The 22,716-nt window shown below is 39.9% G+C and overlaps 2 protein-coding genes across 3 annotated transcripts in view; both read right to left on the bottom strand.

Moving 5' to 3' along the window:
- The window catches only part of LOC118793673 (glucosidase 2 subunit beta-like), a 111,490-nt gene extending 96,113 nt beyond the window's left edge, over nucleotides 1-15,377 (bottom strand). For both annotated transcript variants that reach the window (XM_036551903.1, XM_036551904.1), the window contains exons 1-6: nucleotides 15,219-15,377; nucleotides 12,538-12,654; nucleotides 10,672-10,767; nucleotides 9,298-9,355; nucleotides 6,276-6,393; nucleotides 3,972-4,089 (exon numbers count right to left, since the gene is read on the bottom strand). In XM_036551903.1, coding sequence (XP_036407796.1) covers nucleotides 3,972-4,089; nucleotides 6,276-6,393; nucleotides 9,298-9,355; nucleotides 10,672-10,767; nucleotides 12,538-12,654; nucleotides 15,219-15,309 — 598 coding nt within the window. In that variant the 5' untranslated portion in view covers nucleotides 15,310-15,377. The remainder of the gene's footprint in view (nucleotides 1-3,971; nucleotides 4,090-6,275; nucleotides 6,394-9,297; nucleotides 9,356-10,671; nucleotides 10,768-12,537; nucleotides 12,655-15,218) is intronic.
- Nucleotides 15,378-18,261: 2,884 nt separating this feature from the next.
- Nucleotides 18,262-20,184, bottom strand: LOC118793324 (doublesex- and mab-3-related transcription factor A1-like). Its single transcript, XM_036551456.1, has 2 exons — nucleotides 19,569-20,184; nucleotides 18,262-19,203 (listed from the first exon to the last, which is right to left on the bottom strand). The coding sequence occupies exons 1-2, from the start codon at nucleotides 20,071-20,073 to the stop codon at nucleotides 18,374-18,376; spliced, it is 1,335 nt and encodes a 444-aa protein (XP_036407349.1). The 5' UTR covers nucleotides 20,074-20,184; the 3' UTR covers nucleotides 18,262-18,373.
- Between the last annotated feature and the right edge of the window lie 2,532 nt (nucleotides 20,185-22,716).

The raw sequence follows: 22,716 nt of genomic DNA, 5'->3' as shown, positions 1-22,716 counted from the left end.
GTGTCTGTCAAAACACTGCATAATATTGCCTATATCTAACTTCTAACAATCCAGCAGAGGAGAAGATAGAGCTTCACCAATGACAATAATCTGTTAGAGCTGATGAATTATACAGCTGAAAAGTATCTTATATTAACCTTCATAGTCCTTGCGTGCCTTAGGATCATCCATCAGGTTACCAGACACATTTGCACAGTATTATATTTATTAGGTCTGCTCTACCAGGTCCCAGAGAAGGCCAAAAAATTTTGTTGGACAAACAAATCATAAATTCTCATTTCATCAATCATACCTTGAGAAGAGATGATATGACAACAAAGATTTCCTCATACTCATATTGTACAAATCATATTTGGTTTGATTGCTTGAAGTTGTTAAATGTATTTTAGCATGTACATACAGCTCATAAAAAATAACAACTAGCAGGTAGAGTTATAGCAACTGTACCCTAAAACAGCAGATTACATGGGACTGAATAGTTCTCAATGTACCCACAAAGATTATCTAGTTGAAGACAGTTAATTAAGTACTAAAGCTTAAGTATAGCTGTAACTAAGGATTTTACTGCTTTGCTGGATAGTATTAGTATTTCACATACAGCTAGGCAGTTAAGCTTCAAGCATTTAATACATGTCAAATTCCTTGTTATGGATACCTAACTAGTTGGCATTTGAAAACCAGAAAGAATTGTACACATTTATGAGAGCATTACATTTATAAACCAGTTGGCATTCACTTTAAACAGCAGTGCTTCCGCAATGAATTCATAACAAATGTACTCACGGTGGTATGCATGAGAGTTAATCATGATACAGAGTAACTTGACACAAACATCAGGGTTAATGTCTAATACTTAAATTTCAGGGCTCATTTACCGCAAGGTTGAATTCCAGCTTACTATTTATGAACTTATGTATCGCAGTCCCACCAATATTTAGCCTACTGAATATGACATTTAAACTTGATTTGCCACATATGGACATCATCCCTACTGTTTTCTTCAGCTTACCTTCATCACAACACATGTCTTATTATCAGAAATGTTCATTATAATATTTTAGGAAATTCAATTTCCTTCACCCATAAACACATGAAAAAATGTTGACTTGACTCTGTTATGTATGATTATATGAGCTGTATGAAATAGATACATTACAAAATGACTGTAGGACCTTCAAATCAACTCTAGCTCATTTCCACCATTCAGAGTGCCATGTGTTTTGCTTCTAATGTTGAACCAGAAGCTACAAATTACATTTGAATGGAAACATAGCAATCGCTTCAGCTATGAGAGTCAATATGTACATTACCCTCTCAGTGTTCAGTAACTGTTCTCTTTTTATTACCAGCACCTGGAGGAATATTTTTCTGATTTGGTGTTGTCATTTAACTTCCTTGGAGAGAACAGCCATTTTAAAATCTTCAGTAACAGCACAGACAACTCAAGGGACTGACTTGATCAACTACTGCAATAATGAGAAAGGACTCCATTCTGTTTCATCACAGCATGTTTTAAAGCTCACATATTCCCTGTAGGTTGTTTTTTTTTCCTTTTTTTAATGTCTACTTCAGCAGGTCTTGGCATTCACTGCTGTCAGTTCAATAATGACTAATATAAAACCAGATGGTTGTCATGGTACATTCTCAAGATGATGCCTGGAAGTGTGCTGATGCCTCTGTTCCTGCTGACATTTCAGGTTGATCAAATTGATCCCTCTTCTGTCCTCTGGAATGCCTGCCTTTCACTGTCCCACCGCTCTCGTTTCTGAACCGGTGTTAATTTGTGGGGAATCAGCGGTGCCAAGATGACCGGAAGACCCACAGACTTGAGCCCAGCGTGGGAGTTAACACCTGTGTGGATCGACGCGAGCGGAGCTCTGTCCTTCACGAGCGGGTGTGGGGACTCGTTGTCCGTGCACAGCCTACAGCTACTGCCGTGACGCTAACAATGCAGCTTTGCCCTAGACGCCCTAGGCGCACGGAAGACCAGATGCACGGAGATGCCTAGTTGCATGTCCGGCTTCATGCAAGGGAGGTGCCTCCTTCTCCACACTACTCAAACATGCACATGGCCTGTTTGAGATGATCGTCATGCTCAAGCGCATATCCACTCTGGAATTGTTGAGGCAGGAAAAACAGAAAGGATAAGTTGTCCAAAAAAAGTGTGGGTCGTACTGCATTAGACAAATGCATGCCCGCAGAGAAAGAAAGGAGGCGAAGTAAATGGAGCCGGGGAAAGCATTAGCTTGATCACATCTGATATTCAATCAAGGTAAAAGTAATGGAAAGAAAATTTACTGTATATCCCCAAGACATTCGTTGAGTGCATTTCAATTATGAAAATCAAATTAAAATGCATACAGTCCCTTATCAACTTTAAACACTAAACAATGGCAATAAAGCCACATGCAGAATACATAAAATAGCTGTGATTTATTCAGTTTGCAGATTAATAAGACTTATATGATTTGAGCCTTGTACTAATCAATTCACAATGTAATGCGTTTGCACTGGTTTACTGTGTCTCCGCTCACTCGGCAAAATGGCAATTAACTGTGCTTTGATTTCTATGGAGCTAATCAAGATAACCATCCATAAATAACATCAAACCTATATACAACAATTCTCATTATAGATCAAATCACTGTATGAATTGTGGATATAGCGAAACACCTAGTGTCTTATCTCGGTGACAATTTCCAATACTCAAATGAAAATCAATGTATGTAATATGCCCTAAAGATGTGTTTAATGGAAACGCTTTCGCCCTGGAGAAGGTCCAATCCTCCTACTCACATGTCGTTAATATGTCATTAAAAGAGCCTAGGAAAGGTCATCTCGCACAGGGAATAATGATGAATGGCCGCTCTGCGGCGGGGAGAAAGTCAAGTGACCTTTTATAATCAAAAGTTTTCCAGAGGGCAACTTCGGTGTGGACAGCAAATCAATCTATGTGCATTAAGGTGATGAGAAGGGCACTTGTTAACTTGTTTCATGGTGTGCAATGTTATTTTAACAGTTCAACAAATTGAGGGTTCTACTCGGGAAGGCTATCCGATTATTTGTTAATTGAGACTGAGTGGCGAATTTACCGAGCGGAGCATTTGCCTAATGACACCTAAATTTTAGGGTTTCTCACGTATACTTCCCCTCTCCGCTTTGAGGCGGTTTCACCGAAATTAATTATGGAAATGAAATGGGCCGCATTTTTTAGTGCTATTATCCACAGCATGAAAATGGATTTTCGGTGTTGGCTGGAGCGCCAGAGTGTAGGCATCAATCAGAGTGTGTGCACCCCGCTTTACACAAGACCTTCCTCAAGGCCAGGTATGCCTCCATTCCTACCATTCCTCTACAAGACACAGACTGCGGCGGACAAGACTCTTTAAATCCATCACATCCACTGCAATGGAGTCTAAGGCACGGGGCTGCTTTTTATATACAGCAAAGGATTGCAATGTTTCAAACCTGCTTTTCATCACCCCTTAGAATGATACACCAGATTACCGAGGAAAACACTGTACAAAAGGAGCAAGTGTCAGGCAGTGTTTTTCTCCAGCTGGGTTTAGTGACAAACTGTCTTCATGATTTATGCAATTAAGCCCAAAATCAGATACATGATTCCTTTGTTATTTCAAATGTTACTGACCACAGGTCATTTTGTGCTTCTTCTGAAGATCTTTAGAATGATGCACTGACATTTAAAAAAGAATTATTAAACATGAAGGGCACTTTCTCTGATATGAAGACACGGATTAAAGGATTCACACGATTTGCACAGAACGTCCTCCAAGACTCACCCATGCCCTCTCACGTGTTACCATCATGGCATTACATTGTGATGCCAGCAATAGTATCTGTCACAGGGCCATCTTCCGCGCTGTCCGCCTGCTTTGCAGTGGCTGATGGACTTGGGCTCTAAATGCTTTCCTCACCGCAGAGGAGTCAACTGAAGGGGAAAAAGGGCTCACCATCGCCTGCTGACTTCAGCAATCCCATCCTGCTCTCTGCTTCCAGCTTCCTCTTCCTGTGGGTCTCCAGTTTGGTCTGAAGCTCCTCAGCGACTCTCCTCAGATCTCTGAGCTGACTCTGTGAAACAACACAATGGGTTGCTGTGACCAGGAGCATCTATCGCACAGTGAATTCAAAATAAAATCATTTCCGCTATAAAGTACATGAAACCCCTGATACTATTATACTAACCAAAATCTTAAATAAAAATATTTTGGTAGTTCTTGTTTGATGCTAATTAAAATTTGTATTATTTGTAAATGGTAAAAAATAATTAACATTTATTTCTATTAAAGTTATAATGTGGTCAGAACCATGTGCTGTCAAACACTCACTTGTATGAACCAATCAAAAGGCTTGATCGGTTCAAATCAGTTCATCATTGGTAGCACATGACAGTTCCACCCATTCTGGGGATGAAGAACTGTAGTTATGGTAGAGTGGATGACAATGGCTAGAAATGTCTAGCAAACTAGCCTTGTAGTAACAAGGTTTCAGGTTCAAATTTATAAAGGGGGAACTGCTGTTGTATCCTTGCAGATCTACTAAACATCTACTAGCCATAACTATATATATTTTATGCAAAACAAAGACATGTGATCGCAACAATATGAAAATACGAAATAACATTAAAGTACATTATTAAACATTTCCTACAGCTTTCATACAGAGCAATGAATAGGACAGAGCAGTAAATACTGTCCTCCCACAACAATATCTTAAACAGCAGCTGGTGGTTACTTGGTGACCACTGAAGGCTTGGGCCTTCCTTAAAGTTACTCCTGATAGTGAGACCCCTTGTAAGAAGAGCAACAGTTATGAAAATATGAGAAAAAAGGTAAAATAACTGCAGGGCAGAGCGGCCAAACACAATTCTAATTATGTGTGTCAAGCTGTGTTGTCCCAGCAGGAAACTGATAAAGAAGCAGAGCCTAATAATTCTCTCTGTAATAGCTTACAACCACTAATGACAAAAGTAATAAGTCTGCGTGTGTGTGTGCGTGCGTGCGTGTGTGTGTGTGTGTGTGCGCATGCATGCGTTTTTGAGTATGTGCATTGTATTTATTTCCGTTCAAACACTTTCCCCAGTGCAATGATTGATTCTGTGAACTCTGTTCTGCTAAGCATGACTACCTTTCTAGGACACTTGATATATTCTGAGTTTATCCATTGAGCATTTAGCAGCCGAAATGATTAATTGAGCCCATTTTGTGTTAGCAGCACAGGCTAATATGTGAAAGTGTGTGTGTGTGTGTGTGTGTGTGTGTGTGTGTGTGGTGGAGTCATTATTTTTCTTTTTTTAACGCCATCAGACCTCAACCCTCTAGCACAGCTTCAAGACATACTGTAACATTAAATTACCCATCACACTGCTGTGTCTCATCACAAAGGCCTGGAATAAATATAAACTTGGACCGAGTCTATATGATATTTCAGAGTCAATGTTGAGGATTAAGCCTTCCCCATGGAACAGAACCAAAGGCCCTGTGACAATTTAAGGAAGGACCATGCTTACACTCTGCAAATGGGGATGGGGTCAAAGTTTGGATTTAATCTCAGCCCCAATCTGCCAGTCATCCTCCACAGAAACAAAAGGCATAAACTAAAAATATCAACACAAGCCTCAAGTGCCACTGAACTTCGGTGGAATACCAGCTGGAAATCAGGTGACGTGCTTTCTCGCGCGTCGGCGCTTTCACCCTCTTGTCTAACTCGGTCTCCTTGGGGTTTTACGCCACGATCCGGCGCACACTTGTCATATCACGCTCACTTTAACGCCACAGGACCATCTGTATATTAGCATTATCGGCATTCGTGAATATGTGTCATGCACGTATACACGTGTGCAGCCATCAGTGCTATCGCAGTTTTGTGCCGTATCAACATCGTTGATGAATCATAAATCAGCACAGATCTGCTGAGGGTGTGAATGGTTATAGTGGTGACACTGGCGGGGTGATCAGCGGATTAACCGCTGGCCGGAGTATAGAGGCTTCTGGGGCCACAGCTTTAGCGCATGGCTCCCTGTTACAGTGTCAAGGTCATACGCAATCCAGTCTGAACCTGTACCCTCCAGCGCCGCTCTCGTGTTCCTGAAATAGTTCTCAAATAGCGTCAAAAAATCAAAGCGGACGATAAGTGGAGGAGGAATTAGAGAGAGGGAAACGTGGAAAGGCACAAATGAGACACTAACTAGTTTTCAAAGAACCGTTCATTAGGGAGAGCGAGCTTCGAGAGGGAGAGTCGTTGACGACAGCGTCTACCTGTTTCTCCTGCCAAATGTTAATTCCTTCCTTGATTAGCTGCTGCTTCAAGTGGAGGCCCTCGTTCACGGCCCTTATCTGATCCTCCACCTCGGCTCGCTCCCTCTGACCCAGATCTCTGAAAGATACAATCTGTCATTACTGCTCCGCTCGTGAAATTGCAGGCAATCTTTCTCTTTGCAGGAGGCTGCCTTTCAGTCGGAGGCTGACTCCGAGCCAGCCCGGGAAAAAAAAAAAAGAAAGAAAGAAAGAAATGAATTAAGAGAAAGGGGAAGTGGATTCGGAGCGCGATCGGCTTTCTTCTCCGCCGAGCGAGGGGGGAAACGCAGCCTTCAGGAAGGCGCACGATAGTAATCAGGTGCATTGTTTTTGAAGCGAAAGGCACGGGGCGTACATCGGCGCGCTATCAAATTAAAGAACAGAGCCCCACAAAAGGTTACCACGACTTTAAAGCCCGCCAGAGATGAAAATCCCCTGTGGTGAGAAAAGGCTTTCGCGTTATCATTAATAATCAGCTGCTCGCAGCTGACGGAGAAAGAAAAAAAAGAGCACTGTTGTGGAAAAAAATATTAAAACTGACACATTTAACAGCATTTAAAAATGAAAAAAAAAAACACACACAAACAAAATGGAACATGAGTTTAACAGGATATGAAATACTTTTTTGTATCTACTGCTAAAATACACTTATATCATGGAAATGTTATCAATAATATTAAAAAGAAAAAGAAGTAGAAGAACGCAGTTAGTATTGGGGTAGTTGTACAAGCAGTAGTAGTAATGGTAGTAATAAGGATTGATAAGGATTGATGATAATACTGTAATACTCTCAAAACACTACTACCTGTTTGACCAAATCTGACGCTTCATCGCCTCATCTGAACCCAAATCCCGGGCCGTGAAACAACACTGGCATGTTGTCTTACCTTTTCTTCCATGCTTATGACATTGTCTTGTGCCCCAGGCTGATACATTTGCTCTGTAAGGTTCAGATGAGGCTACCGAGTTTGTGATTCAGGTGCTATAATCTTCTTCTGAAGAAAAGAACTTTCACTGTTACTGACCAAAACACACCTTAAATCCCAAGGACATTTCTGGAGCGACATCTTTTGAGCCATATGTCACTGAATGTCCTCAATGGGCACAAAGGCATGACTAACCCACACCGTCCTGCATGGCTTGAAAATGGTAATGGGCTTCTTTAAAGAAAACAAAACAGACCACCTGAATTTTAAACTCACCTAAATCACAAGTTAAATGCTGTATCAACTTTCAATGAAAGCACCTCAACAACACAGTAGCATAAGATATGGATAACATGATCATGGCCAAACAACAGCAGTGTTTTATAATGATGTGTCTAAATATACCTTCCACCTGTTTAAATGATCAATGCCAAAGCTATGGGAGACTTGCTTTGGACTTGTACATTCCTTTTGTTCATGATCCATTCACTAAAGATAATTTAATTGAAATGATGACAAATATACTACCTATATACTCAATTACTGTGCTACTATGTGGGTTCATTTTCTTTTCAAACTGGAAACCATTCCAAACACCTTTTGATGCACAAGATTTAGACCAAATAGAATAAACCCCTGCATCGCATACTAGAATAAACAATCATTATCTCATTCAAGAATGTAGACATGAATAGCAAGATCCATCACAGCTGGGAGCATGTTATTTCTGAGCATACATTAATGCAAGATATTTATTAAGGTGAAAAATGCAGCAATGTGCTGTGTTGAATCGAACAAAAAGCTTTTTTAAAGGGACTTACATTTTCATCATACAGAAGACATTGTGTGCATTTATACCACACCTCCATAAGAATTAATGGTCCATTTTTAAGCAATTTCACATAACTGCATTTTTTTCAGTAAACAAAAAAATGTTCCAAATGCAGTGGGTAATGGAGCGACAGGTATATATTTATATAAAACAGCTGAGAGCTAGAGAAGCCGTTAACCCACACCAAACATTTTTTCTCTGTGATGATGAAAAACTGACCCCTAGTGGTACATATGGAATTACACATAGATTTAATAGAACAGTAACTAAAAAATTCCATACAGAAACATATGACAAATTTCAAAGACATCAAGTGTGTCTTGATAAAGACCAAATGTATTACCCCATGTTGCCTGAAACATAAATATCTATTCTCTCTTGAATGGAACAAGACCCATTTTCAACCAGATTTAAAATGACTGAATAGGATATAAGACAAGCCATTGACACCGTTTCATGTCATATAAAGGCTCCTACCTTGAGATATGTCTCTAATTGCTCAACAGACAGAATCGTAAGGGAGCACCGAATATGGATGGGCGGGCACTGCCTTCAGCCAATCATAAGTGCTCTGCAGAAGACACTGATGATGTCTGGATGACTCAAGTGACCAGATGTTTCCTCATGGGCCTGGCATTTGGACCTGAGCTGCCCTCTCTCATATTTAGATAGTTGCTAACAGATTACATGAATGGTTTCATTAACAATTTAGTTCTTTTTTTCAGTGATAACCTTGAGAAAACAGGTTCAGTGTGTGAGCATTTCAACCATGTCTTTTGCAGAATAAGAACTGTTTTTTTGTTTTGTTTTTTTTTTACAGTTGTGTTTCAGGTCCAGGTATCTCATGCCTAACAAGAAGGCAGATTTCAGTCTTGTTCCCCACAAGAAAATGGCGACACAGGAAAAAAAAAAAGCCAGTGAATAGTTTGCAGTTTCTCAAGGTATGAACCTACCTAAGACATCACAACAGTAGTGATGGCTTTTTTAATAGCCTACTCTATCTATTCAAGCCAGGTTGAAAATGGGCTTTGTTCCACTTTACAGAAGCTTTCGCTCTCTAATAAGGGTTAAGAGATCAACATACATGTTATCTGTAATTACAATTATGTACAATTTGTTTCAGCCGGTCGCCGGCCGGCTTCCAGAAAGATCAACCACAAGGTAATTCACGCCCTTGCTGAGAGCTCATCTCTCCTCTCAGAGGAAACATGTCATTACCACTGACCTGCATGTGTTGTGGCACCGCATGCGGCTGTTGTACTCGTCAGAGGCGTCACAGCAATCTGCAACAGGGGGAAAAAAAAGAGCAGCTCACACACCCATGCGGACAGCGCAGGCCCCCCCTGCGCAATCTGCATCTGCGAGACCGCAGACGCACCATCACAAACCGGCAAAACAAAGGCAAGCCGGGGGGCCGAAGCACAAAAGCCGACCGTGCGCTAATAAAGGCGGAGAGCCTCACGACGCACGGACAGGCGTCGTGTGAAGGGGGGGCGCGTGGGTCCTCCTCGCTCGAAGCGGATCGTTTTGGGACCTCGCAGCGAGGCGCGCATCATTCGGCGGCTCTTTAATGACACGGGGACAGCGGCGCGCGGTGGCCGGGGCATGGCGCTGGGAGCCGTGAAAGCGCCCAGGCTTTCTCTGATGTGCTAAGAGAAACCTGCCGTCGCTCTAAGTGGCTCCATTTAGAGACAGGCAGACGGGGGAAGGTGGTGAAACAGCACAGAGCTGTCAGAAAGCATCCCCCGCTGGCTGCCGCGGAAACCGGCGTGCATCTGCAGCGGGGTGTTATCAAACGATGCCCGTCTGCCTCACCGGCTGATGATGGGGAAAGATGTCAATAGCAGGAAGCATTCCGTTTGAAAGCTGCCGCCTCTTAAAAGGAGAGGGGGAAAAAAAAAAACGATCTCATTACCGGATACATGGCACTGGGCTTCACGCGGTTTTCTGAAATAAAGGCCGTACTTTTCGAGAGAGGACTCTTTGCTTGCTGTGAAGTACACCTTTTTTCTCCATCTGTTTCCGTTAAAATGATCCAGAGTGTGTGCAACTAGTTATCTATTGTCAATGTTTGATGGATTACGAAATGTGTTCTGACACAATAGGCAGCCAGTGAGACTCTGTCCACATTGTTTTTGGTGATTCTGACGTGCTGTAAACATATCAGTTCTAAACGTTCTTTTTCCAGTAATGGCCACAGAAAACCCTGTTTTTGCACCCTTTCTATTTTCACCTTGACAAAGTACTGTTTTCTCTCCCTGAAAGAACTTCTGTCAGTACCTGTAAGCCATGTAAAAAAAAACGGACCCTAATCTCTCACTCTGATGAGATTCAAATGACATATTTTCTTAAATGAGATATTTTGTTAAATTCCTGCTTTTCTCATTTAATTTAGCACCAATGAACTCGATGTCTTTCAATGTCTTTCAGCCGAGTTCATTTATTGATTAAAAATGGAATCTGTGAGTATTACACATATTAAGTACTACATTTTGTTCTGGACTTGAATGGAATCAGCATTTGAAAGAGCAGAAGGTATATTTCCCCGCTGCCTTGTCAATGCACAGGGAACACAGAGAACAGCGAGGATTCTCCTTACCGCAGATTCCGTCATTGACGCGAGAGGACGGGATGTAGTGAGGACGGAATCCAAGGTTAGTGCAGTAGAATCGCCCATTGGAACAAGCAGCAGTGCCTGTGGAAACAAGACAATAAAACCTCTGAGGAGCCTGTCATGACTATGGGTGGCATGGTCAAGCTTACTGCCTCCTTTACGCTTAACAGAGCAAAATAAAACAGGCATAGACAATAAATACTGGATCCATTCAGTCTGTGAGTAGCACTATGATAGTAGTTAAAAGCAATAATTTATTCATTTATCGACATACTTTAAGTCAGCTGCCAAACACAAATTAGATGTAGTTTGAACTTTTGTTTGTATTAGAATGAATAACTTTGGGGCTCAGCTTTCCTAGATTTTATGTTAATCTTGACCATCACATTAATATGCACCATATAAAAAACAATATTAATAATGTATATCCTTTAGATATGGTCATTCATAAACATATTACTAAATGTGCTTTGTTGTCTGTATTCTGTCTGTGTTACGTTACAAATACATCAACTATGCAGTTTTCACAACGCAACCCAAGGTGGCAGCATTGTTCTAAGGGTCAATACATGCTGTATTTTTGTAAACAACGTACAAACATCATGCCTCAGATTTATGGGTAAAATATCCCATAGTGTGCCACAGATGTGCCACGGATAATGAGAGGTTACAGGGTGTGTTTCAGCCAGCTGGAAATAGGGGTGCAAAGAGAAAACCAGGTCCTTTCAACAACACCTCACAAAAAAAAAAAAAAAAATACTCACTCAAATACACAAAGATCGTTGTATCTATCTACTATATACATAGTCCATATAATAAACATTTTCTAAGTGAGAGGACCCCATTTTGAAAGTCATTGAAGGCATGTGGAATTTCTACGTTTTCAGAGAGGAATATACGCTCGCTCTGGGCACCTGGTCACTTGTCAATGTCCAGCCATGCAAACCACCATTGAGTAATTGCTTTTTACCCATCACTGTAATGCCCCTGTAGATCTTTCAAATTACGCAGGCCTTCAAACTGCTGTGCATTTGTGATGGTGCATTTAAACCTACAAAATGAAGCTGGCAGAATAACTAGCATCAAAATGCTTACCCAAATACAATGCATTTTCAGCAGTCCACAGATGTCAAATTATGTCTATACTTGAAGTGTATGAAGTTCTTATGTGCCTGATAAAATAGTTTGCATGCACACACTGTTTTAATCAATAATTATGCTAATTCAGACCTCTTTGGTTCAATATAAACGCACACAATTAGAGGTCATCACCTTTATTGTTTTCTGTAGTGAAGTCATTTGTATTAAAACAATCAGCTTAATTTAACTAAATATAGCTATTTTGTATTCAGTTTGGACAGATTCAGAATGTAATTCATTCTCCACTGGGGCCCCTCCAAACAGTGAGACGCAGCAGGGATGTTGCTTGAAACATTCTCATATCTCTGTACTTAAATTCAGACTATGCAATCACAGGCCTTCTGGCCCAAAGTGTCAATGTTTCCTCTACACGCAACGCTCAGCAATGATATTGTGATCGGGTGGTTAGTTCAGCTGGGCTCCTCATCTTTATCTGTACTCAAAAATACATAACTGGTGGGTTTCTTGGAAGGCACATCCCTGTGTTTTTACTATACCACCCAGGTGATCCATGTCCAAATTGAAACTGCTTTTTTGTAGCCCCAGGACTGAGATTCCAAACTCAATGAACTCTGACTCATATTTTCAAATTATTTTCATATTTTCACATTTTCCATTCTGGTCAAAACAGCAAATATTTGTAAGATATGTAGGATCAAAATTCAATTATATCACACAGATATACAGAGGTGACAAAAGTTTATTTATTACCTGGTTCATCAGAGCCATCCAGACAATCACAGTAGTCATCATTCACCCGGTCAAAAGGAATTATTTCTGAACCATCAATGCAGAGGAATGACTTCTTCTCTTTATAAAATCTTCTGTCTACAAAAATGAAAAAAGATACAAATTGAAGAATGAATACCTAAACCAATAGGGGTGTACTGCCTCTGACAGAGGCACAGAATGGGGAAAGAGCTGTCATGAATGCACTCCTCTGACACAACCACATCCATCCGGGGCAATGTGAGTCTTATAAGCAAACTTACAGTGGAAATCGATGCATGAAATGCAAATTTATGTTTCAAACATTTTTTCTCTTATAAAATTGAGAAAGATCCTTATCTAGATTCTTCAAAACGGAACAAAATGTATTTGAATGTGCAGTAATTTCGCACAACGCTTTGTTAAAAATTACTCAAGTTAATGTGAATAGCTGGCTCTGTGCAGGGAACAATAGCAAGGCACAATCAATGTCCTTAATTAAATTCAGACATGAAACGATGTTTTGACTCCCTTTAATTATTTTTCGAGTGTTCTTGTAATAATTAGCACCATAGGTTACAATGTGCTGCCTCAGTCGTAGGTGCCTTGCCTGTTCTCATTCTTTTTCTGTCTCCTTTGTTCTTCACAATGCCCTCCCAGCCTATTGTAATCTAAGATAGTGGAATGGCCGATTTCTGTGCTGCACCACTGTGACTGTGATCTTAAAACCACTGAAAGATTTTTTTTTTCCACAAAATATTTTATATTTCAGGAGTTTTAAAAAATTGCACAAGAATTGGCTATTAAAATTAGGTATTCAAATTCCCACACATCAAGGCAAAGACATAAAATGAGATAATCAACACCTCAAGCTCAGTCCCTCTAAGCAAAACTGAGCTGCATGCAAGCTATACACAATATGTCTGTGTCAGCATCCCTGCCTGCTAAGAGTGTGAAAATGGTACTGACTAATAAACTGTCCTCCACAGACAACATAATAACACTAACAATGATGTTTGCTCAATAACATCTGGAATATGAATGGATTTCTCACCACCAACTCACAACTCTTGGTTCCGGCCCTCACATCTTCCAACCTCGAACAACTACAGTGTTGTACCCTCAACCTCCCTGCAAACACCACGAGGGCCTCCAGCTGATTAAAAATCCACAAACTCAACTGATGCACAACCAAACAAAATACTATCATTTCAAGCCCTCCTCATGTCTCTATACTGCCTACCAGTTATGTCTCAGAAAAAATACAAAACTAGCCTACCGAGCTGTAATAACAGAAGCACCCCCATACTTATCATCCATAATCCAAACCTACACTCCTGCCAGACCACTCCACTTCACTACCTCCAGTCGCCTTGCCAACCCTTCCTGGAAGGGTCACCCATCTTCCCTTCTCCACCTTGGACCTAAGTGGTAGCCACAACTGTCAGAACAGCTGGGTCACTATACATTTTCCAAACCCACCTATTCAGACTACATTTTGGTTCCCTGAACTCTGATCTCTCCCCCTCCTACTACTGTACAAAAAACTTAGTGGAGAAACTGATGGCAGATTAATAACTGAAGGAAAAAGCTCAGCAGTAAACAACTCAGTGACATCAGCTTGTAGCAATATCTAGCTGGAAACTGTTGATAGTGGTATGACAACATTTGATGCCTTTTGGAAATGTTTTCAACCGTGGCACTGTATTTCACAAGTCGTTCTAGCCTACCAAATGGATTTTTTTCTAAGTTGTCCTGAATCGGAGTGCCTGTCAAATGAAATGTTACACTACATTGCATTATTGTCATTGAGCAGACGCTCTTAACGAGAGCGATTTACACAGTACATATAATAAAGTGGATAAGGTTTGTTATGGGCATTGACTACTGTCCGATTGCAATAAAATTCTAAATTCAATATGAAACAAACAAAAAGTTATGGCAAGTAATCTTGGTGCCCAAGTGTCGAAACATTACAGCTAGATCAAAACGTCATTAAACTACCGGCAGTTTGAATTACACACCGGTACACGGTTTCTGAAGTCATGATCACAGTGTCATCTTCACTGTTGACAGCTTCTCAATGTCACCAATCCATTTGTGTTTTTCCCACAAACTGCTGTCCGAAAATCAACTGAACAGTGTGCAACGAGCGCAGCAGGGGTTAAAGTTAAACGTGGACATCAGGCCAGAACTCCATTGCGGTGTATTAACGTTACACTGGCAGACTAACTGAAACCGATATCTCCTATCCGTTCTTACAGATAGTTACAAACTATTCAGCTAGGAACTAGTCTAGCTGGCTAGTATTCACAGCTGCTGTCAGGTTTTGTGAAACTGGAACATTTACCTGAGCCGGTTAGCCTACTAGCCAGCATTTTGACGGCTGTTGCAACACCTTCTTAGCTACTGTTAACTGGCTAGCTGGCAAAGGATCAAATAGTTTGCTTAGCTAGCCAGAGTTACCTAACGACGTCTACCTAGGTTACTATTCCTTTCTCCGTGCACCAGCAGATCTAGCAGAGCTGGTTAGCTATCTAGATACCTTACATCCGTCACTCAAAATGTTGGCCAGGTACTTGGATGTCATCGATGTCTAACTTAAACAACTAACGTTATTTAAGACAGCTAGCCCTACAGGTAGCTAACGTTAATTACCTAGCGAGATATTGCACTGCACTTACATGCCAGAGAAATTCCTCTTATTTTCCTTGAGTCAACAAACGCTGTGGCCCAGATTATTACAACAATAACAATGTGATAATGCATTTTCATTGGAAGCTTTCAAATAGCTAATAAGGCAGCTATACTGTTCCCGCTCATGACATATTCCAGTTCTCTCCCATTCTTTAGTCTGAACTTTCAATACTTCCTGAAATATTACCACGTGTCATCTACACAGCTTCTGATTCGTGGGTCATAATGACGCATTCTGGTTCTTTAAAGGAATATGACACAATAGTTCCTTCCACTACTCCAACATAGCTCATTCAATGCTATTTTAAAAATTATTTCTACGGTTGTCAAATTTGTATTTGACCTATAACTACATAGCCTTTAATCGATTTTTAAAATAAACCCATTTCTACTGGCACAGTAACCAGTATTCAATTTTTTTTTTTTTTTTAACAAATCAATGTATAGGCCTGCCTAATTAGCTTTCGCTTCATCTCATACCCATTATCTTCTTTATAAGTTTACTTATTTTCGCTGTACTATATTTATATAGTTTCACTGTAAAAAGGTAATTAGTCCTGCCAAATGTTCTATTTATTTATTTATTTATTTATTTATTGCTTTTGGTAAGTAATGTGAGAAATTTATTTCATGAAGGACATATATATATATATGTGTGTGTGTCCTAAATTGTGAATTTTGAATTTTATATCTACATGCATGTCAGTTTTCAAGTTCTGTAGTTTATGTAATGTAATCATAATTGAGTGACTTTGAGTGTGGGCTTTGGAATTTGACAGGCAAACCTGAAAAAGAGAAGTAGTTACTGTTCAGATACCAGCCTGCTGCGAAGTGACCAATGACAAGAACATGGAGAAGTGGTGAGCCTGGATTTACTGCACCAAAGAGTCTGGCAGACCTTGTGCTTGTGGGGTGCAGTAAAGAAAAAGGAGGTGCTAAGCTAACTCAGCTGTGTTTGTCACATGCATTACTATCATGATCAAGGTCATGTACTCAAATACAGTAACAATGTGCATTTTTTCAAAATGTGCTTTATTCCTCCATTCCTCTATCTTTTTGTAATCAAAACACATTGCATGATGATGCATGTACGGTATAAAATTGTTTTTAATATAAATGCAAAAGAGCAGTATTTCTATTGTCCCGTATTATCTAAGTCTAGGACACTCAAGAGTATAACACAATTCAGCTTCATTTTTATAATTATTTGATTGATCGTGATGCTGAAACATTTAACATTAGGTCATATTATTTGATTTTCTTCATCTGTGTGTAACCATTAGTGGCATTTCACTGTGTAAATGTGAACCGCATTGAAAGAGGCTGAAATATGGAGTTATTATGATTATACCCCTACAGAATGGTTTGATTATTCTGCACGTTTAAGATTCTGATGGAAACAGCGGACAGCTTGGCAAACATGAAGTCATTCCTGTGTTTCTATTCACTCCTGTGTTAAAATCACCTCAGGTCCCTTCAGGCTATTTCAGCTGGAAATGAATGTGAAGGAAAGCAAAACTTAAAAAGTGACTTTGAATAAAGACTTGTATATACTGTATGTAGGCCTATATATATATATATATGAACATCCAGTTCAGACCTAACTGTTAAATATCTTAACTAAACTGTGAAGACATATCAGGAGGTTGATACGTTTCCATTCATCAAAGAAGTGCTCTGATTTCATAATGGGGCTTTTCAAAATAATTTTCTTTCTATGGACTCAAAAAATGTTACACGAACTGTTAAAATGCTTTGAAATTTCCCTGCTCAAACAGAAGAATGCATTAGTTTTGCAGAGCACATGTCTTCAGGGCTATCAGTCAGTGTTGAATATTATTTTTACCATGCATTGGTCATTCAACAGTCTTGTAATTTGTCACAATACATGTTTAAAGTTCTCGCTGAATATTATTTTTGGTGGTTATTTTAATCAAGTCCACATGCTTTGTATTCAAGCTTAATATGGACTGAATTTAAATTAAGCAATTTTGAATATTTTACCTAATACTTTTAGTAATATTTAAATTATCATTAATAATAATAAAATAAAAATAAAAATACTTTTATTCGGTGTGCCAAACATGGTCAATGCTGCTCAGAATATTCACTGTAGACGTTTGATTACCTGTGGGATGCGAAATATCGCTTCCACAAGTAAACTTGTTACTAAAACGACAGTGCCATTGTATTTTAATGTTTATGCTAAAATATGACGGGACATGTTTCTTTCACCTTATAATTTCCAACCATATACCTGTATTTATCAAAAAACGCCAACTTAATTTGATCTTGAAGTATCATTATCGGCATTTCCAAGAACGTTTTCTGGGACTCCGAATACCTCCGCACTGTAGTCTTTTACCTGTGATTTGGCATAAATGACAAGAAGCTACTCTTTGCCTTTCCACAACCGATTGCGCAATGGTACATGTAGAGCACTGGACCACTGGTGCATTTAGGCCTGTTTTAATAACAAATTTGTCTTTTACGCACTGAAATGTAAACATAATTTAGTTTTATATATCAAAGAGACGTGGACGTGGGGAAAATGTTATAAACCTAGTAGATGTCCACTTCTTTCGCTTCAATTATGTTTATAGAAGTGTATGAAATAGGCCTACTCTAGAAACGAGGGCCTTTAAAGCACCGCACCTTCTGATAAATTAACACGAATTTTGATAATCCGTTTAAAAACAGTTAATCAAATAAATGAATAGCAATGAACTGAACACCCGCAACACAATCCACCAGGAAAATGCACCTCAACAAGCAAGAAAGCACAATTCATTTTAGAACTGAGGAACACACCATTAAAGTCTTGTTGATCAAAATTTATAGAAATGATGACATAGTTTTTCATTGTTTGTTTTTTATTTATGAAATGTGTATTTTATTTGTTTTACAAAATATACATAATAAAAATATTTTGAAACTAGAATAAGGACACTGTATGTAACATGGACCAGAAAAAAAATTGCTTCATTAACATACCCAAAAGTGAACGATTCATTCGCGAGAAGTGGGCTGTTTCCAACAATTAATATGTTGGTGAAAAACTGTCAGGGTAAGGCACATGTTATTTCTAAAATATTTAAGTGTTTCAAACTGTTGAACGCAGGGGAAACCGTTTGAATTGTTATTATTTATCGTGATTTAGACGAGAATAAATGCCTGTATTACACAAGGAATCCTTATTCTGGAGGTAAGAGAAATCTCGCATCATTCCCGGTAATGAATAGTCCATCGGCGGGCGAAGTGGAAAGGCCGGCACTAACCCAGACGTCACATAAGGTGACATAAAACTAGTTATCCCCCCTCCAGAAGTCGAGTAAGCCAGGCGCAGAGGGCTGATTCCGAACCGGGGACTCAACCCGTAAATGCTGTCGCCTCCTATTGAAGTTGTGGTCGTCTGCAGTGGAGAAAACGCTGACTTGGCGCTGAGTGTACCAAGCGAACCTCCGGGAAGTCCAAAACCTGTAGATCTCTGTAGACTTGAATGCTCGGATATCGCGGTACTGGTGCTCTCCGAGTTGCATTTGTTCTCTTTGGAGGTGAGGACCAGTTCGATTGCTTTAACAATATCGCCCTTGCAATTCTTCAACACCGACTCCAGAGTGTCCCGCTTATGGTGAGGGAAGATTTTTGTCATGACATCAGTGGGGTCGCGATGTCTGGATGAGGCAGCAGGTGGGTTCAGCTCAGGGGATGGATAGTCCTTTTGCCGCTCCGATTCGCTGCCGGATTCTAAGTCCGATGAAGACAGTGATCTTGGACTTTCCAGTTGATCGGACAGCTGATCAGAGCCAGGTGAACGAATGCCACTTTCTTTATCCAAAACCGTGCGGGTTTTCTCTAGAGGTGACGTGGAGTCGCTCTTCTCCAAAGGAGAGGACATGGGCAGTGAGTGGGGTGCAAATATAGGACGCCCCATAAATCCGTTGAACAGGTTGTATTTGGGTATCTTGTCGCCTACAAAAGATCAGAGGGTTAACAAATTGTTAATTCCATCCAACTGTGAAGGTTCTATAAGTAACACAACACCCCAATGTGCGATTGTATTAAATTAGAAAAATAAAGAATGATCATTTAAACAGAATCAACAAAATGATGCATTGCCTGTCCAAATTGTTGAATATCACACGTAAGTATATCTATATCTGTAACGCTTCGAAGCTGGCTAATCATTTTTTACATTGGAGGCTAATGTGCCAACCACTGACCTAAATATTGCGCTAATTAAATTATCGATTGATAGTTGCAGTAAAGTTCCAACGTCAATACAAAAACTCTGCTAAAACTTTTCGACCTCATTTTATGTTACAAAATCGAATTACCCTCTTTCTGTTCGTCCATGCCGAATACATCATAACTCGGTGTTCTTGGTCTGGTATTAACCAGCCCTGACCCTCCTGGTCCTGTACCAACCACAGGGGCTCCCATGGTTAGTCCTGTCTCACTCGATCCAGTCCCAGGATACATAAATTGCAGTTCTCGGGCCTCGCTCTCCTCTTGTGCCTGTTGCCTCCGTAGAGCTACCTGTGCAGCCATGACCCTCTGCCTTTCGGCAATTAGAGTGCACTTTGCGCACACGCAGTCCCGCCAGCGACAGAAACGCTTGTGCCCTTTCAAAGCGGACACGACGCCATGGTTTCGGCATCTGGCACACTTCGGGGTCCGGGGATACCCTCTTTCCAGGGGAGGGCAGCAGGCGGCAGCGGCTGCTGCTCGGAGAAACAGAGGTGGGGGTCGCAACAGAGAAGAGGCTACCTGCAACCCACCGACCGGGAGAGGTGAGGGGGTATGCCCGGGTAAACCGAGTGGTCTGCTGCTGCTATCCATTTCGTCCGCTGGGTACGGATACACAGTTGTCCACAAGAGCAGTTTGCACGTTCAGGCGGCAATGATGTGAGCTTAGTCGGTCTTCTCTGGCTAAGACGGACTAAGGTTACCTGCTCTCTCTCTCTCGGCTTTTAAGTTCCCTTCCCAAAGGTGGTATGCACAATTTCTTTGTTATTGTCCCAGTTGAGTATGAACACATTGGACACACCCCCTTCCGTTCGCTCCCCAAATGAATAGTGCTTTCCTAACTGTTCTTTCTCCTCCACTTTAAAATGTTTGGAAACTGAATAAAAGAACAGAAAAAGCTCATAACATGCTGGAAACACATTTGCCCTACACGCGTTGATCTAATACATGCATGGTGGAAAGCGTTGCCGTGCAGCTATGTAACTTATTAAGTATCACCTTTAGTCAACTATATTTTAAAAAGTCAGTTTAAACTTACAAATTGCCTAATTATAGCACTGCTGACTTACTGTAGGCCATTTCCGTAAAAATATATTGGTATTACGCATTAGGTTTGTAGAACATAAAGTCATTTAGTTTAATATATAAACTTTTGGAAATAAAGCTTCAGCGTAAGAGGCATTCCTCAAGGATTATCTGAGACCACTAGGGGGCACATCTAATACTCCCCCAGTAAGTCTGACCCGTGAAAACACCTCTTTGGTTATACTGAGATTTGTAAACAGCCAAAGCAAGCGCACAAATGTTAAGAGTTAGACAATCGTGGCCACGTTGTTATAAAACTTTTAAACAGATATATATAGAAATTAAAACGTGTACACTTTATGTATAAATTTAGTTATTATGGCTGCAAAGTTTCAAAGTGAAATTAGAATATTGATTGTATTTTGCATATCAATCCTTTCTTTCTGTCTCTCTGTCTATATATTAGACGTTTAACAACATTACAATCTGATTGGTCTAAGCATACTTGTGCACAGGTATTATTGCACCTCTTGTTCCTCTAAATTTGAAGTGACACAGCTAGGACTGCTTGATAAACTGGTTTCTTTTGCTTCCATTCTGAGAGCAGCCACATGAAATTCATTTCTAAACCACACGCAGATCAGCACCTGATTAAGTGACATGGGCAAGATATGGAAAAAAACTGTTTAACAGTTACACTTGCCATATCAGTTATTTGACACAATATCCTCCCCTCTGAGATGCCTTCAAACTGTAACATTTCATTTAGGAAAACTTACATTTTCACCAGTTTTTAATTCCTAGCCTAAGTGGCAGAGCAATGATCTACCTTAGTCCTGTTCATGAACTTGTAATGTTCATTACTGGTGAGCCATTTTCATCTCATGAATAATGTACTGTGTCAAAGACCAGTAATGTTCTGATCATAACTGTAGAAGCTCATGACATTGGCGTCAGATTGAGGGTGATAGAACTAAGGATGATTTACCTGTAGGTAGCAGAACATTGCAGAAATGTTTTACGAAAAGGGACTCAATGACCTGAATGATATCTCAACTTCTGTCAAGCTCATGATGACAGCTATCATTATCATGTCTTTATAAAAAGTAATTATCTTTATATAAAAAAAGTAATTACAAGCCCCACCCCACCAAATACATGTGAACAAGAATCTTATCCTGCACAGACAATCCAGTTCACACCAAAACCACAACACATTCACAAAGGGAAGGATGACTGCCCAGGTCTGTTGTTCTTTTCCAATTAAGAGGACAATGGCCACACATGGTCCATCTGTCAACAAACACACAAAATGGTATCACTTTATGTATAATGACAGTTCTGTCACAAGTGTCATTCAGGTCAAAGCAGATCAGGTTGCATACAGCAGATTGCTTTGCCGTTAATTCATGCAAACATTGAGAGACAAAACAACCACAACCACACACAAACCAGACAGACAAGTGACATATGTGCAGGTTATCAGGCTCTATCCCTTTAAACAAAGACATCTGAATTCATTGCAAAAGAAAAAGGGGTTTAACACTTGTCTTACATTACCACTAATAGTGAAGCTCAGAAATTTCACATCATTTTTAAATACAGATATAATCCTGCTGTCAGCTTCATTAATGTTGATATCTAAGGTAAATGGAAAAGAATAAATGCATCCATGCAGGGTCCTACAAGACGTTTCAGACCATTGATAAAAACATAAAACTTCATCATAGTTATCCATTTGATGAAATCTATGTGCATCAAACTGACAAACACATTTTTCCATTAACATAAAATAAAAAAAAACTGGTTATCAGCAGTTACATACATTACATGATTCACAGAATGTATGTATGAGTGTTTTCATAATACATTACATAAAATTAATTATTTTTGTTAAAAATGAAGAAGAATAAGGAGAATTTAGATGTTGTTAAATAGACTGTACACACGATACCCAAATCTCTATCCTGTCTCAGGAGAGAGGCACACAGTAATTGCCAGTATTGTAAATAATTAATAACTTCATCATTACACATCTCAGAGGTATAAAACATCTCTAATTGTAACTATAATTACAACCCTTACTCTAGTAATCATACATAGGATTATACATAAACACATAGAGAATATCAAATTATCGCAGCTCTATGGTAGCTTTGGTTTGCTAGATAGCTAGGCAGCATAATGTTTGGGAATGCATTTACTGGTTTT

This window comes from Megalops cyprinoides, chromosome 18 (assembly GCF_013368585.1).
Source record: "Megalops cyprinoides isolate fMegCyp1 chromosome 18, fMegCyp1.pri, whole genome shotgun sequence".
Taxonomy (NCBI): domain Eukaryota; kingdom Metazoa; phylum Chordata; class Actinopteri; order Elopiformes; family Megalopidae; genus Megalops; species Megalops cyprinoides.
The sequence above is the reverse complement of the archived record's forward strand: the minus strand, read 5'-3'. Positions and strand labels throughout refer to the sequence as shown.